Genomic DNA, 16,879 nt, shown 5'->3' with positions numbered 1-16,879 from the left:
AAGTGTCGCATGGTCATTATTAGATCTCGCAGTTTCTCCCGTGTGATTAATGTGAATATGCTTTATTTCGTTAAAGTGGGACTTTTCATTATCCCACTTATGGTGTGTGGCCACATGCCATTTTTATAACAACAATAAAAAATTGAAGTTTTAACTTTATAATTTATAAATTAAAAACTTTTCATATGATTTTGTGTTATAATATTGTAAAATATTAAAAAATAAATTAAAAAACTGATAGAAATATTAATAAATATTAATTAAGTACTAGGAAATGGCATGTGGACACATGCTAATTAATGTCCCACTATACTGAATAAGTCCCACTTTAACGAAATAAAACATGAATCTGTCTCTTTTGACCAACTTGCGACCGCAGGCTTTGGAGGGTGCAGTGACATTCGAAGACGAGCCACGCTCATGGGAGAGAAGGACACCATTCAGATCAAAAATGATACAATACCTTCGCCGTGACTCTGAAATGAAATGCGTCAGCATAAAAAATGGTTCAAGTCAATTTTACCATCTACAATATTAGCGAATGGTGCTCCCGATGGTCATTGAGAGGGTTTTGGTCAAGGAAACGTGAAGGGCGGAAATACTCTCCTCTGCAATGTGGGGTCAATCGCATCCGATGGCGTGTGGGCACATGCCATTTCAGCTGTAGACTCTGGTACAACTGGCTCAACAGTGGCATGGGGTGGTTCCGATGGCGTGTGATCACACGCCATTTCAGCTGGTGCCTCCGTTGGCAAAGTGGACATGACCGAACAGGCAGCAGGGGCGGTGTAGGGAGGTTCCAATGGCGCGTAGTCAAACGATTGGGCACACGTTGAGTCCGTTAGAAATGAGGATACGACCGGCTCGGCGGCTGGGGCGGCCTCATGCGGGTCCAATGGCGCCTGGTCACCGTCAGTTGGATACGTGGACAAGATTGCCTCAGTGGTATGGGCAGCATCAAGTGGAGCGTGGTCAGCTTGCTTGGCGTTGATATGGATAGTAGCCTCCACCAGCTCTGATGACTCTTGCAGGCAAGTAGAGTCCACTGGCGGATCCATATGCATGTCCAAATATCTCCCTTCGATTGAGATGGTATCCTCCCGTGCTACTAAAAACAAACTCATTCGCACATTGAATCGACTATACTGTATTTACCATCAACTGCTATTGAGGAACTAGGACCGATATCACTTGGGCGCACTGCTGATTCTAAAGGATTGGACATACGTTTCGACCCTTGCTTGGCACTATCCTTCCTCGACACTAAAGGCTAGAGTTTGTAAATTCAACTGAATAATCTTTACTTACCATTTGCTCTGCGACCTACATGGACAATGTTAGAAATGGTAAAAGGTTAGGAATGGATGTACTATTATTTACCTGATGGTTTGTCTTGTATGACCTTCCTCCGCTGCTCTTTGGCCACCTCAGGTTGGCCATCGTCGTCATCATTGTCGTCGTCGTTATTGTGATCGTCACCATTGTGAGGACCATCCAAGTCCTCTTCATCCTCCTCTTCTTTGTCCTCCTCTTCGTCCTTCTGCTCTTCCTGCTCATTATCTTTCTCTGGCTCCTCATCCCCCTCCTACATTTCTTCCATAGGCTGCTCAGGCTGGATGGCTTGTTCTTCCAGGACCATCTTGGGAAAATCATCTGGCCGAGTCTCCATCTCAAAATACAAGACATCCATAGCCTGTTTTAGTGTGTGACCTAGGACCGTATCCTCACCCGTCTGTCTTAACATGGTTTCTGCACGTTCTTGCACCCTTCGAAGACGACGAGATGAGAAAAACGTGGCCCTGACTTGAAAAGCATCCCTCATCCATTGTACCTCTCCATTGAGATTGGGGAAGGGGAGTCCGCCATAGGAATCTGAGTCAGGAGGTGGTGACTGCCTGCTTTCACTCAGCCCTTGATCTGCAATGAATGGCATGAGCACACACGCCATAACCGCGAGGCATTATCTATCATCTTTTCGTTGCCCTTCTTCCTTTTCGAATCAAACGCCTCTGATCCCGACGACTGTCCAACGTGCTTTCGCTTTTTATGACCACTGTCAGTTTGAGCTTGGCTGGTGCTTGCCTATTTTGCCTTTGAAGAAGTGTCTCCTGCAAGGAATGGCATGAGACCACACGCCATTGCAAATATAATTTGTACCTCCTTTTTTCCTATTGCTTGTCTGTTTGTCCTTCTTCGACGCGCCACCAGTGCGCTTTTCAGTCCTCATGTCTGAATATTCACAACGATCTATAATCAAAATGGCGTGAGGCCTCACGTGACCTTACCTTGTGCAGGTTGTGAGCTCAACCCAACATGGGTATCTTCAACAGTAGCTGTTAACACCGTTTCAGCATCTGGGGGTGGCCACGCTCCTGCATAAAAAGCTTGTGAGATAACGTTTAAACTTAAAGTGTGTACTCACCAGGTTCGCAGAGAAGATACTGTTTTTCTTTGGCAACTGTAATTATATGCTCCATTGAAGTCACCTCTTCAATGGAGTTTGTCACTGCAACACACGGGACACCCTTGAGTAGTGCGGCTCGAAAGAATAGTCCGCCACAGTTGTACTCGACAACGCATTTGCCCTTGGAGTCGGAAGCAGGTCACCCACCCGCTATTGCGTTGAAGACCCAGCTGAGCATTTCCCATGCTGCACCTGGAGCTTTCTTTGGATTCGAAAGCTCCATAGCCGTCTTCAGTTCCTCAGGCACGGGTAAATTGACCTCCCTCAGATCAATTCGATCGGCCTTGTCGAACGAAGCTGGGAAGTCACTCCAGTCCCACTCTGCTGCAGGACCAATAACAAGGGCGAGTGTGAAGATGCGGACATTTGTCGGTATCTTCTTCTTAGCCATTATCCCATGGATCTCCCGCATCTCCTTGCCTTTCAACCGAGCCTTCACCTCATTCAAGGCCTTCCAGAACTTGTGATAGGATTCGGAGTCGTAGATCATATAGTGGACTGAAGATTCCACCTCCGCAAGTCCCACCATTAAGTCAATGATGGAGCTGACTTTGTCTGCATGAGTGATCTCCTCGTTTGTGAAGTCCATCACACAAAAGATGTTCTTGACCTGCTCATCTCCGCGGGAAATGATGCTCCTCCACCTTTGATCCTCATCCAAATTCAAGTATACCCGGTAAGGTTCTCGATAGGCCTCTGCTGCGGGGTCGAGCTGTTTCTGAAGCCGGCGGTCGACATCCCTCTTAATGAAATTTGGATATTGATCCAACTTCTCAGCTTTACTTTTCGTGGCATCCCGCAGCAGATCGATGAACTTGGGGGCCCCCTTCACGTACTCGTCGATGTCTTCATTTGACAAATCCAGCGCTTCCATCATCTCTTGCGTGGTGTCGATGCTCACCCTCTCCACGGCCACTTGCTCGAAGATCCAATCCTTCAATAGCGCACGAGCTCTCAGAGTCGTGCACAAGTCCTCGTATGTCACAATATGGCCGGGAGTCATTTTGGTCTTGTTGAAGACTACCTCACCACGTAGAAGAGCATTAGCCACTGTCAAAAGGTCGTCGTCGTCTAGAGACCACAAGAAACGCAAGGCGTTGAGCTTCAAATCATTGGGCTTCTGGCCGTCCTCCACACCCATTGAGTTTAGTAACTCCCCGTCATGGTACCTCCTCAGCACATCTACCCATTTGTCAAAAACAACTTTTGTCGCGAGTAGAATGTTATGGATGCTGAGTGTGTCATTGACCCCTAGTGTTTTCGAGAGAAGACTCGAGAATTCCTGCAATGGAAATGGCGTGAGGCCACATGCTATGCCACATGCAACAAGGCTTACCTGCCAGGCGCTAGTTGCTAGTGCACGTCCTTGTCCTGGTTTTTGTGGCTTCTTCAGTTGAACCCAAAGCTTCCGTGTTCGTGCCAATGTCTCGTGCAGACCCGATTTGTAGCACGTTTCTTGCTTGACATTCTGCGCGTGGGAGATGTATATGATAGATCGGAGGGGCGAGTTGCCTTTTATCAGGCGGACAACTCTTGTCTTGAAGACTTTCTTCACCTCCTCGCCCACCATAATATCCACAACTATCTCTTGCATCGCCAAGCTAGAATGCTGCCTAGAGACGGCATAGAACCGGATGTTCTGATCGTCCAACACCTTCCTATTGATCAAGTCTGGAAACCTCGTCTTGCCCTTCATTGTTCGGTAGTAGGGGATCACATCTGCGATGTCGGGTGTTACTGGACTTGCCAGCATCTTCTGCTTTAGTTTCTCCACCCACTCATCAGATACTAGCCTGTGGTTGTATTTGCTTTGGATGTCGATATGGCTCACGTCGATTGTATATACTTTGTTGGAATAGTAACAAGTACTATTATCTGCGACAATTTTTGCTACCTCTTCTTGCTCTTTTTGCTCTTTGCGGCTCTTCTTTTTGGTGGGTGTAGTGTTCGAACCCGAGGCAATGGCATCACCGAGTAGCTTCTTTTTTGGAGGAGAGTCGGACGTCGGCTTGAGCTTGACCACCCTTTTCTGCTTCGGGGTAGTTTCCAGATCGACCCCCTTCCCCTTCGCTTCGCGAACTGGAGGCACTCTCAACGGCTCAATGTTGAAATATAGTTTTTGAACATCGCCGTAGGTGAGGTCCGTGGATTCCATGTGATCTTCATAGACCCGCAGCGTCTTTGAAATTGTGGGCCTCCTGGACAACCTCTCCCTAGCTCCCTCTAGGAATTCCTCATAGCCGCTGCCCCCCTCCGGGAAGCCGCTAGGATGTGCAAGGTGGATCTTGAAGGCAGACGCTGTCTCTACCACAAGTGCCAGTCCATATTCTTGCATGGAACTGCATGGAGTGTCTGTCACTTGGATGAGGATCCCCATGCATTCTTTTCTCCCACCATCTGTGTTGTACAGCCTCAGATCCTCGCCTTCCATCCCGAAAGTCCAACTGGTGAGCTCCTCCCCCTTCTCTACATCCACATTGACAGTGGCTGGAAGAAGAACGCAATTCCTCGCCTGTTCAGAAATGCACAACAATTAGAGCTGACAGATGAAAAGCTAGCAGCTGGAAATAACATGAGGCCACACGCCATTCACCACTACATCAGATGTCTTGAGGCTGCATCCTAAGATGGCGTGAGGCTACACGCCATCTGTATCCAGACTGCACTCGAGAGCCCAATCGGTGCATGCCAATGTTGCTACTGAATGGCATGTGGCCTCATGCCATTTTCTACTTGGCCTAAAAGACTTACCATTTGAAGCCGAATGGAGGCGTGACAACCGGACTCGCTGGCAAATGTGCACTGTGTGTGCAGCAGATCGTAGCAGCAAGGCTACTCTGCCACTTACAGTTGGAGAGTGGCGCTGAAATCTCCCGGGATGCCAAGTGGGCTGCGTGTGGGTGGCGGAGTGGGCGGCGGAGTTGGCGGCGAAGTTACAAACTAGGTGTGTCTTGAAGTGGACGCCGATGCACACGAGCGCGATGCGAGCGCGAGTGTGATGCAAGCGCGAGTGGATGCCGATGCACACGAGAAACCTGTAGAGAAGGTAGATGAGCGCGAATGTGAGCGTGATCGCGAGTGGGAGCGCGATGCGAGCGCGAGTATGAAGCAAAATGCAAAACCTAACCTCACACGCGCGAAATGTCACGACGGTTGGTAATCCTGCCACGTCATCATTCCTCGGACTTGGGCGCCACCATTAATTTCTGGATCGCCGCGCGCATGCATGCACGTGAAATCCAAAAGAAATCCGCAACGTCATCATTCCTCGGACTGCATGCACGCAAAATCCAAAAGAAAGATCATGATTGGGATATCATTTAATACCCTCGCTATATTTATACCATGCATGATTGGATATTCCAAAGCATCTTGTATTTCCAAAAATGCCAGATGTTCAGCTAAATAAATTGTCAGAGGATTTGATGTGACATTCAAGCGTGTGGGCTCATGCAATTTTGATCCCAAAAAATGCACCAAAAAATGCTCGGCGTCATCTGGCGTTATCTCTTGAATGGCATGGGGCCGCATGCCATTTTCAGGGGCATATAGGAGTATATTCCTAGAATATTCTAACACGCGTGAGATTGTTTTGAGTTTTCTGGAGATCCAACCGTTAGATCGCAACTAGATTTTACAGAATGGTATACAATGTCCTTCTTGATGACCCTGCAAAGAAGCATCTCGATCGGACACCACACGAGACCACACGAGCTTTACAATGTTTCAGAGGCATTTGCCATAGATCCGATTGTTATTTTGCTCCAAGATTCTACAGTTTGGTGTGCATTGACCTTTCCATCGACACTGCAAAGGGACATCACAATCAAATGCGGGATCACAAGAAACCAACTTCACTAACTCTGGTTTCACCAAGATCTACGTAAGGAGTTATGAAATGAAAGGACCCTCTCTATTGAAATGTGTTTATGGTCCTAGGGGCATTGTGACATATCAAAGGATTTTGCATCAAGTTCTGTATTTGCATGTTTATCAAGCTACTGAATTGCTAAACCCTAAACCCTAAACCCTAAACATGTGGCAAATGCTGCGTGAAGAAAGATGCCCTTTCTGGGCAAATGCTGTAAGAGGCAGATGCCGAGCAGATGTATCTCAGGCTAGCGAAGGGGACAAACGAAAGCTAGCTATAAACATGACGGGATGCAAATAGATTACTAGGCTAGTCCTGCGAAAATCAATAACCATAATTGAAAACATTGAAAATGCAAAAAGAAAGGTTTATAATATTTTTGAATTTTAAGCAACCAAAGGAATGTAAGTAGGGCATGTGTTTGTAAGTTTAAAAATGCCTCAACCACTTAAATTCCCAAGTAAATAAAGCTTTTTCTATTTTTGGTACAGATAAACTTTATAGAGTGTGGGCTCATGCAATTTTGAACCCAAAAATGCACCAAAAATGCTTGACTAGCATTATTCTTTGAATGGCGTGTGGCCTTATATTGCCATAAATGGACGTACACACACAGCATAATTATTCCTTTACACGGCGAATAATCTTGGCGCGGATCGCTGACACGGCATGGCAAAGTTCGAATCACTGATATGGCACAGCTGGATCAAGGCAAGGACATGATGTGACAAAGTTCAACCTCCGACAGCAAAGTCTAGAAGCTACTCAGTTTGAAATTTGACAGAGGAATCATAAGATCTGGTTTGTCAGAGGATTTGATGTGACGTTCAAGCGTGTGTTATTTTTGAATTCTCGAACTCATTCCTAGGTCTATCATTTTTGTGTGCCGTGTTCTTGGTTCCACTGAGCACAGCGAGCGCTGCTTGTGTAAGCAGCGTTGTGAGCTGTGGTTTATGCGTCTACAAGCGGTTGCGGCATTGCGAGCGCCATTGCGAGCGGCAGTTTATGCGAGTGGCAGTTTGTGCGAGCGGCGCTACGAGTAGTTGCGATGTTGCGAGCGGCACTGTCTTTGGTGTGGCTACCGCTTCCTCTTGATATTCGGCACTTGTGCTTCCTGGTATGTTCACCATGGAATGGCTTAGGACCACATTTAGAAATGGCATAAGGCCACATGCCATCTTGGGCCCTTGCAATTTCATGGCTAGCATATTGTCATGTATGTTTTTACTTGCCTATAGCTGTGTGTATATCAAGATGGCATGAGGCTTCATGCCATCTTTGGCCCCTGCTAGCCTATTGCCATATTCCTTTTGCCTTGCTGTAACTGTATATATTTTTGTATGGGTGACTAGTCACGCACACAAAAATATATACAGTTGCAGCAAGGCAAAAGGAATATAGCAACAGGCTAGCAGGGGCCAAAGATAGCGTGAGGCCTCATACCATTAGTGGTACCACTAATGGCATGAGGGCTCATGCCAATTTTGTGAATGTGAAATTTCACATGGGTGTCAATAGCATGTTTGAATAATGGCATGTGGCCTTATGCTATTTGGTATGTTATGATTTAGGCCATTCTCCAATCATTTTTTGTATGGTCTTAACTTCTTTTCTGCACTTTCAAAATGGCCTTCAGGGTTGGGGAAAAGGTTTACATTTTGAATGGTGGGAAGAGAGTTGCAAAAGGGACCCTTGTGTCTATGGATCGGAACTTTGTTATACACTGTCAAAGGCTTGGGGAAGGCAATGCTGCTGTATCAGTAAAGACTATTTTCGATGGGAATGTGGTCGCTATTGAACGAGGAGAGATGGTCGTCGGGGTAAATGTTGTTGTTGCCTTGAAAAATCTGTAGAAGAAAGCAGATGTTGAGGACAACGCAAGTGTGACGCATGTTCCCTCCATGGATCTTAAGAACCGTGCTACATGGATTCAGGCAAAGGTGTTTCTAAACAACCCCGAGGGGGAGGTGGTAACTGAAGGCTTAGCCATAGTTGTCAATCCAAGAGATGCGGTTGCTAATCAAGAATTGGGCTGGGATGATATTGGAGTTGTGATTTTAAAGGTTGTTGACACAGAAGAAAACAATCTGACTATTGGAAGCATTGTGCGGTGGAAATTGAGGCATTTAGTGTTTGAGAATGTGAAGGATTCACAATCAAACACCACTACAACTGATGACAGAACATCTCTTCATGGGAAAAGAAAGTACACCTTCCTAAAGCGCAGCCAAAGGGATCTGAGCAACAAACTGAAAAGGCAAAAAATGGCGATGGAGGTTCGAATGGTCTCGACAGTTGCTTGTTGCAAGAGGAGGTGCTGTCAACATGCTAATTGGGATGCTATTGAAGAGGAGAGAGCAAGATACAAGACATTGTCCTGGAAGGCAGCTCGCAATTTTGTGTATGAGGCATTATGATCATCTGTTGATGCTTCAGAACATCAGGTGGGGGGCATGGTCTTCCAGAGGGGTTTGGTCTGCATGAAGGCATGGAGAATCATTTATGGAGTCCCTCGAAGCACATTCTACAGAATCAAAACTGAGTTCGAGGAACAAAGGGTTCAACAAGCAGTCCATGGGAACGACGGTACGCACAAAACCAGGGGTCATGTTGTATATGGAGAAGCAATCTTCAAGAGGTTTGTCGAGACATGTAGCGAGCAGCAACCACATAAAACCCGCCTCTTGGAAGATGGAACACGAGACACCCAACGAGTTCTCCCTTCCATGTATACCAAGGGGGCCATATTGGAAGATGTGAATTGGGAACTCCAGAGTAATGGCTACAGGAAGCTGAGCCAATCTAGATTTAGTAGATTGTGGAGCAACAGGTTCAGGGATGTGAGTATAAGAAAGTACTCCAGCTTTTCAAAGTGTGACGAGTGCACTGCTATCAAAATGGCTTTGTCGAAGAATTCTTGCAGCGCTCAAGAGCGAGAGACGTTGGTTAAAAGGCGGCTCGACCACAACATCGAGCAGAGAAGCTACAGGACTGCATATTATCATAACAGGATTCTCTCCATGGAGAGACCTGACTCTTACCTCTGCATCATCCACGACAAAATGGACCAAAAAAAGACGTGCTTACCTCGACTCAATCCTGCCCCCAAGGCAATCTCTTCATCCATGCAGCTGCCTGTGTCTTTGTTTGGCATAATCGCTCATGGGCATGGTGCCCAGAACTATGGGAACTTCTTTGTACCTCTATGGGGTGGCGGGGGTGCAAACATGATGATTGCGTCCCTAGCAAAACACTTAAGGTCTCTACAAAGTGCGCAGACTGAGCTGAACGGCCAACCCTTGCATAAGGCCCTTGTCGATCGAACCCCATACAGGGTTCAGCTGGAGGAGGAGCAAAAGCTTGCAGTATTGCGTGGGGCCCCATGCCATCCCAGTGAATATGTTGGCCATCAGATTGTAGGGTTGTCACGTGAGGCCTCATGCCATTCCGACGAGGCTAGTCGCCCGGTGAATGCACAGCCTCATCCAAACGAAGCAGAATCTCAAGGAAGTTCTTGCGGCCGATGTGGCCTTCCACCCCATCTTCTGCTCCAAACAAACAATGCTGGCAGTGAGAACAAAAACATGTACATCTTCGCGTACTTGGCGATGCTTGTTGCCAAAGGCATATTTGAAACGGTTACACTTGGCTTTCTCATGGTTGGGCACACTCATGAAGACGTCGATGCCATGTTCAGTCACCTGGCAGAGTCCCTCCGGCGATCCAATGTCCTCACCCTCCCACAACTCTACGATGAATTCCAAAATTGCATCAAAGGCACTGTTGAAGCTGCACTTGTGACAGAGGTTCCAGACTTTAAGGGGTTTGTAAGAGGCTACATCAGGGACAGATCCGAAACGCTGATTGGCCACTCCAAGCCTCTTCAGTTTCATTTCAGCATGCGTGACGGTGCTCCAGTGATGAGGTACAAGATGAGAGAATGGGACACAGTGTGGCTGCCAGTGGACGGCATTGAACTCTTCAAGAGAGATCCCATAACTAGGGAACCTATGATTCCTCAGGGTTCCCCACAGCCGATGCACCCGGATGGACTCAAAGACCAGGAAAGAATAGTGGCCGGGATTAGATAGCATATTGCCTTCTAGAAGAGGGGGTTGGTGTTTGGTGGAGAATCCTATTTTAAGAGGTGCAAGCCTTTGCTCGAATACTGGGAGAAGATTATATCTGCTATCCAAAATGGGTTGGTTGTATATGAAGAATTGGAAGAGTCCTTTTGGCCAGAACCCAGAGCACCAGATAGTAGCGGAACAATGTCCTCTGGAAATGCAGTGACAGATAACGATGTTGAGGATCACTATTGTGGGCTGAGGAACAAGAAGTCGGATTCAGCATTCAATCCAGTACAGGTCTACAAAGGAATGGTCGTGCTTATCAGACCCAGTAATAAAAAACAAATGATATGGGTGGGGCGCTGCATCATTGATGTAGAGGAGGATGCGGAAACTAACTCCTTCAATGTAACTGTGGAGTGGTTCAAGCCAAGTTCCAGATATACGAAGGATTGCCTAGAAAAGAGATGGGTGCTGAATCCAAGGGATCCCATCATGAGCATATCGGTGGATAATGTTGTGCATGGTTGGATGCGGAAGCAGAGTGCCACCATCACCTTGCCAGACCATGCAAGAGATGCAGCAATAGCATTTATAACCCGAGTTCAAGGTGAGATTCATTAATATTCCTTTACTAAGTTTCTAATGTATTTTATTTCAAGGTGAACAATCTGAATCTGAATCAGAGGAGGCGTGATGGCATGGCGTGATGGCGTGAGGCGTGACACCAAAAAGGAGGTGTCCACTAGCGCTTAGGCTTATAATGGCGTGTGCCCTCATGCCATTTACTTGATCACCAAATACCTTTTTCCCTTTGCACTAGTATATCTTAATACCGGTCTGAGAAATAGAATGGCATGTGCCCTTAGGCCTTTTACTAAATCACCTTTGAAAGAAATGCAAGCCTCTATGTCGTAATAAAAAAGGTACTAGAGAAATTCCTTAATAATATGAATGTTATTTAGTTTCATGAAAATACACTAAGGGTCAAATGAGTTAAATGACTTCTCCAGACTAGCAATGCCTCTTGCTACACCTTCACAATTAGATTCGTTAGAAAAAGATAACATTGAATAATATCTAAATGTTCTCACCATTAAGTTATATGTCTGGCTAATAGGAATGACGTTCATCTTGGAAAGCTCACTACACGTTCAATGAACAAACAAATAGTGTGTGCGCGCATGCCATCGCTCTTCTTTAGCTTCAGATTCGGCTTGTTCACCTTGACAATGAGATTTATTATACAACCAGATGGACTCAGTCTAGACACAAAGTCACTGCGCTAGTCACCATGCCCCAGATATGTCTAGCCCCTGGACAAAAAACATATAATTTCACGTCATTTTCAAATACTTGAAAATTTGTACCTAGTCCCATTTTACTGAATAAATCCCACTTTAACGAAATAGAGCTTGCTTTAGAAAAAGTTATAACATTCATTTATTATAATTTGTTAGTTGATCCATTAACATTTATAGTAGATTGTTGAATAAAGGAAATGTATAGTTGAGACATTTGCATTGTTAACACTTGTGTTAGTGGAAGTAGCATTGTTATATCAAATGATGAAGAGTTGTCTTTGGAACTTGATTTTCATGTCATTTTTTTTTGTTAATATTTTGGCTTTATATTTGATCTTGAAGGTGATTAAAAAATAGTGTTAGTGCAATATAGAAATCCAAAAATGTAGTATTCATCAAGTTTTGGGTATTCATTGGCATTTCTAGATATTTTTATCGGCTGTTGATTATATAGGCATAATATTTGATGTTTAAGCATATTATTGGATCATACAAATTTGGAAGTTGTAAGTAAAAGGAAGTTGGTTAATTCTTGGAAATTTACATTTTTAGACTAAGAGTCATTCTTTTTCTAGGTTGGAAAATTTCCATAAATTTTCTTAGACTTTTCCTATGGCTAATCCATTGATCATTTTACTTGAAAACCATTCTATTTTCGTAAGCCATTGCAAGCTAGTGAAAGGGTTAAAGGTGACTTTAATTAGCTTAAACCTTAGTAAGTAATTTTTATGATGTAGCTTGAAAGGAATGCTAACTTTTGAGGCTAAAGCAATTGAGTTTGATAGAGTTTAGAGTTGGTGTGGAAAATGGTTATTACGCTTTTTTAGAAAAATGACCCTTATATCTTTCTTCTATAGTGTTTTGCTTAATAGCATATTGCATTTCAATAAACTTTATGAAAGTAGTGAGTTTTCATTGATCTTGATTTGATCTTGAAGGCTTTATGCTTTAGCTAAGGATAGTAATGTCCAATTTAGTTGTTTGCAGTTGAGATATTAGTACTTGTATTGTTTGTTAGGAGGTTGTGTACTATATAAATCCATCTCATTGTCTTCACTTTAGTTCGATGATACACTTGCTATTGAATTTTGCTCAATAGTTAATGTTATGTCTTCTAATTATGATGATTTTGGTGGTTCCTTCAATATACTAATTTATCAGATGATAACTTATTTGGAATGCTTTTGTGTAGAATAATTAATTAATAATTTGTTGTCTTTACGATATCATTGTCTCTGACTTTGATATTATCTATCTTTTAATCTTTATTGAAAAAGAGACTATAAAAGTTGGTTGACGATGTTGTGGTGCACATGTAAAGAATTGAAGTGGTTAAGAATTCATATACAATAATGATCAATCTACTCCAAACAATTAGCTCATGATACACAATTGCCTACAAAGTGTGGGATCCTATTTACATCCATTGTGGATGGACATGGACAAGGATGTCAAAGCTAACAATGACATCCATGCATACTTTGAAAAACTTTCAAAAGGGGATTTGAAGCTTCAGGAAAATTTTATGCTTCAATTTTGTGATTTCAAGAAAAATCAATCTGCAAAGATGAGACATAATCTAGCTCAAAGAAACATGCGTAAGAGATGTTTTGATGGGGAGAATATGCATCTCAACTCCCTGACCTGCAAAAGGTGGCTATATGGGTGCTCAGCTAATGCATTTTCAGTTTCTGATGTTGAAAGAAATTAGAGTGCCTGAAGCATTGTCCAGTCTGAGAAGAGCTCAATTGCTAACATTGAACATGGAAAAGTTAGTGTATTGTTACACTAACTTGAAGTTAGTCTGGCTCATAGAGACTAAGGGTACCCCTTGTAAGGAGATTGATCCTTGAGAGAGGCTTTTGCATATGTAGCAAAGGATGGAAAATTCTACGAACTTTTACAAGAGATAGATGAAAGTGCTGTGGAAGATTAGGTTGATGATGATGATCTAAGTGATTGAAATCATGTAGTAGAATATTCAAATATTTAAAATATTCTTTTAGAATCGTTTAGGTTTTTAAGTTGGAGCAAAATTTAACACGTTTGGGTTTATTTGTTTGGAACTTTGCTCGGTAAGTATGACCCCAAAGCTAGGATAACTGCACAGCAGGCTTTAGAGCACAGGTTTGATAATCGAAACTCCACGAGATACACATTGGCTGGATGTTCAGTGCCTTGGATGGGCCGAATGTCTTCTCCTGGCCCGTGGCACTCTCCCAAAAGCAGGCATTTGGACTCGGCCAGGGCCCTCTTCGCTGAAATACCCGGAAAGGATGTGGTCTCATGGAACACGATGCTGGGAGCCTTGGCAGAAAATCACGGCTCCATGAGGCCAGGGAGTTATTGCGTGGAGCTCAGCACGTCGAAAATGGATTCTTCTTCGTCATTGACACTTTCATTTGCGCATACAGACTTCTAGATCTAATCCTCAGTTAGATATAACCGTTTCTTGTGTCGTGATGATCGTAGCTTTTACCCGCACTGATGATGTTTCCATAGAGAAAGGATAGAATCTAAAAACAAGGTGTCGTTCGTCTCGTGCTACATGCAGAATGGGTTTCTTTATCAGGCGAGCGACCTGTTTGAGAGAATGCCGTGGCGTCTCGCTGGCCCCTGCAATCGCGCATTACGTGTGCGATCGACCTCCTTGGACGGGCTGGGAGGCTCCGTTCGAGCCAGATTTCTTGGCGTACAACACGCATTTCGACCATGTACGCTAGAATTCAAATATTTTAGGCCTCTTGGCTCCGGGGAGCAAAGACGTTGCTCAATCGGACGTGCCCAGCGGCACTCCCGGGATCCAGCTCCAGCAGCCGCTTCGCCGCGGCAGCGCCTCGCTCCAGATCGCTGTGGATCAAGCACGACCCCAGCAGGCAGCCCCAGGCGGCATTGTCGGCATCGAACGGCATTTCCTGGATGAGCCGCTCGGCGATTCCAAGCTGCCCAATTCTCCCCGTGGCGTCCGCCATCGCACAGTAGTGATCGGCGCTGCGATTCACGCCGAAATCGTCCTCCATCGCCGCCAAGATCCTCCAGCCTTCCCGCAATCTCCCAATGTGGCTACACGCGAGAAGCACGCCCAGCAGGGTGATCTCGTTTGGATGGATCCCGAGAAGCCCCATCTTCCGGAAGAGATCGATCGCGTTCTTCCCATTGCCCGAGTGGGCATAGCTCACGATCATCGTGTTCCACGAGATCACATCCCACACAGGGATCCGTACGAAGAATCTCCCCGCCTCATGCACGCCCGTACCGTGGGCAAGTGCGTGCAAGACAGCGTTCCACGACGTAACGTTTGCGTACGGCATCGCATAGAAGGTGGCCACGGCAGCGTGCACGTCACCGTGCATGCCATATGCCGCCACCATGGCGTTGCAGGCGGCGGTGCTTGGCCCTGGCGCACGGTCGTACACTGCCCTCGCGTCTGCCAGATGCCCAGATCTGGCAAATGCATAAAGCATATTTGATGAAGCGATGCTATCGTGCTCGGGCATGGAATCAAACGCCCATGCTGCTGCTTCTACGTCACCGGCCAAGGAATAAGCCTGGAGCAGCGCTGTCCATGATACTACGTCCTTTTCGGGCATATCCAGAAAGATTTGCTTACATTTCTCCAGATTCCCCTCAGCGGCATATGCAGTTAGGGTCACGTTCCATGCAACGCAGTCTTTTTCGGGGATAAGATTCAGCAGTGCCTTTGCCTGCTCGAGTTTCCCGGAGGCAGAATATGCCGACCCCATGGCGGTACATGTGATGGTATCCACAAGAGGCATGGATTCGAACACTGCCTCTGCATAAGAATAATGCCCACTTTGGGCATATGCAGATAGAATAGTGTTGCCGGAGACAGTGTTGTGCTCGGGCATAGAGTCAAACAGTACTTTTGCTTGATCGAGCATGGAGTGCTGCGCAAGAGCTTGGAGAATTGTGTTGAAGGAAACTATATCACACTCACGCATTCTTTCAAAGACAGGGAGTGCGCCCTCAAGATGCCCGTTATTGGCAAATGCAGCGATCAATATTGCAGAGGAGAATACATTGGGATCCTTGATCTGATCGAAGACACGGCACGCGGCTGCAATATCACCGCATTTGCCATACATTTGGAGCAGTGTGTTAAGCAGGAAACGATCATGCTGGAGCTCGAACGACGTGAGAATCAACGAATGGAGACGTTTTCCCTCAGCCAGATCCTTTGTTGCAGCACAGTGGCAGAGCTGATTTACAAGTCTGCTGCGAAGAGCATCAGCCTCCAATGGAATTGACGGTTGCTCAACCCGTTTTGCAAGAATGTTGCTGGCAAAGTTCCCTGAGGTAGATTTTTTCATGTTCTTGGCCATCCACTGAAGATATCTATCTGGAAAATTATCCATTAGGGTTTTAGAACTAGTTTTTGAAGGTTTTTTACTTTTGTAAAATTCATTATATTGTGCAATGGAGTTATAAACTTTATTGTTTCGGATTTGCTTAAGAAAATGATAATACATCTATAATATGATTGAATATTCTAGGATATTATACCATTTAACCATTGTTATTCATTTAGATTAATATTATATTTATAAATTATAAACATGTTTATAATTTATAAGCTTTCTTAAACACTTTCTAGTATATTCTTTTTTATTCTACCATCTAATGGTTGATATGCAATAAGATTAATCTTGTATTTATAAATTATAAACATGTTATAAACTTTTATTTGATCAATTAGATTAATAAGTAAAAATAACACTACTATTAAACAAACTAAATGTTGATACATGCAACACGTAGCAAATTTTTCATTTAGTACTACTAAAGTTTAGAAAGTGTCTAGCTTTTTAGTTTGTTTAAGTAATGTTTGGATATTCTAGGATATTTTACCATCTAACAATTGTTATTTATTTAGATTAAGCTTTTATTTATAATTTATAAAAATATTTATAATTAATAAACTTTCATAAATACTTTCTAGTATATTTTAGTTTATTCTACCATCTATTTGGTTGATATGAATTAAGATTAATTTTGTGTTTATATATTATAAATATACTTATAAATATAAATTTACCTTTGATCAATTGGATTAATAAATAGGAGAAACATTCAAACCAAGTGTTATTGCACAACAAGTTTTCCAAATAAATTAGATTTAATGATAATTCCTAATTTAATTCAAAACACA

General features: G+C 44.2%; 1 protein-coding gene across 1 annotated transcript; it reads right to left on the bottom strand.

Annotated features, from left to right (window-relative positions):
* Positions 1 to 14,444: 14,444 nt before the first annotated feature.
* On the bottom strand, positions 14,445 to 16,052 carry LOC9640721 (pentatricopeptide repeat-containing protein At4g02750). Its single transcript, XM_024677020.1, has one exon. It carries the CDS (start codon positions 16,050 to 16,052, stop codon positions 14,445 to 14,447), a length of 1,608 nt encoding a protein of 535 aa, XP_024532788.1.
* Between the last annotated feature and the right edge of the window lie 827 nt (positions 16,053 to 16,879).

Source organism: Selaginella moellendorffii, unplaced genomic scaffold (assembly GCF_000143415.4).
Source record: "Selaginella moellendorffii unplaced genomic scaffold, v1.0 SELMOscaffold_18, whole genome shotgun sequence".
Classification (NCBI taxonomy): Eukaryota; Viridiplantae; Streptophyta; class Lycopodiopsida; order Selaginellales; family Selaginellaceae; genus Selaginella; species Selaginella moellendorffii.
The sequence above is the reverse complement of the archived record's forward strand: the minus strand, read 5'-3'. Positions and strand labels throughout refer to the sequence as shown.

Coding starts and splice junctions, on each gene's coding strand:
- LOC9640721 (XM_024677020.1), bottom strand. CDS start 16,052: ATGGCCAAGAACATGAAAAAATCTACCTCAGGGAACTTTGCCAGCAAC.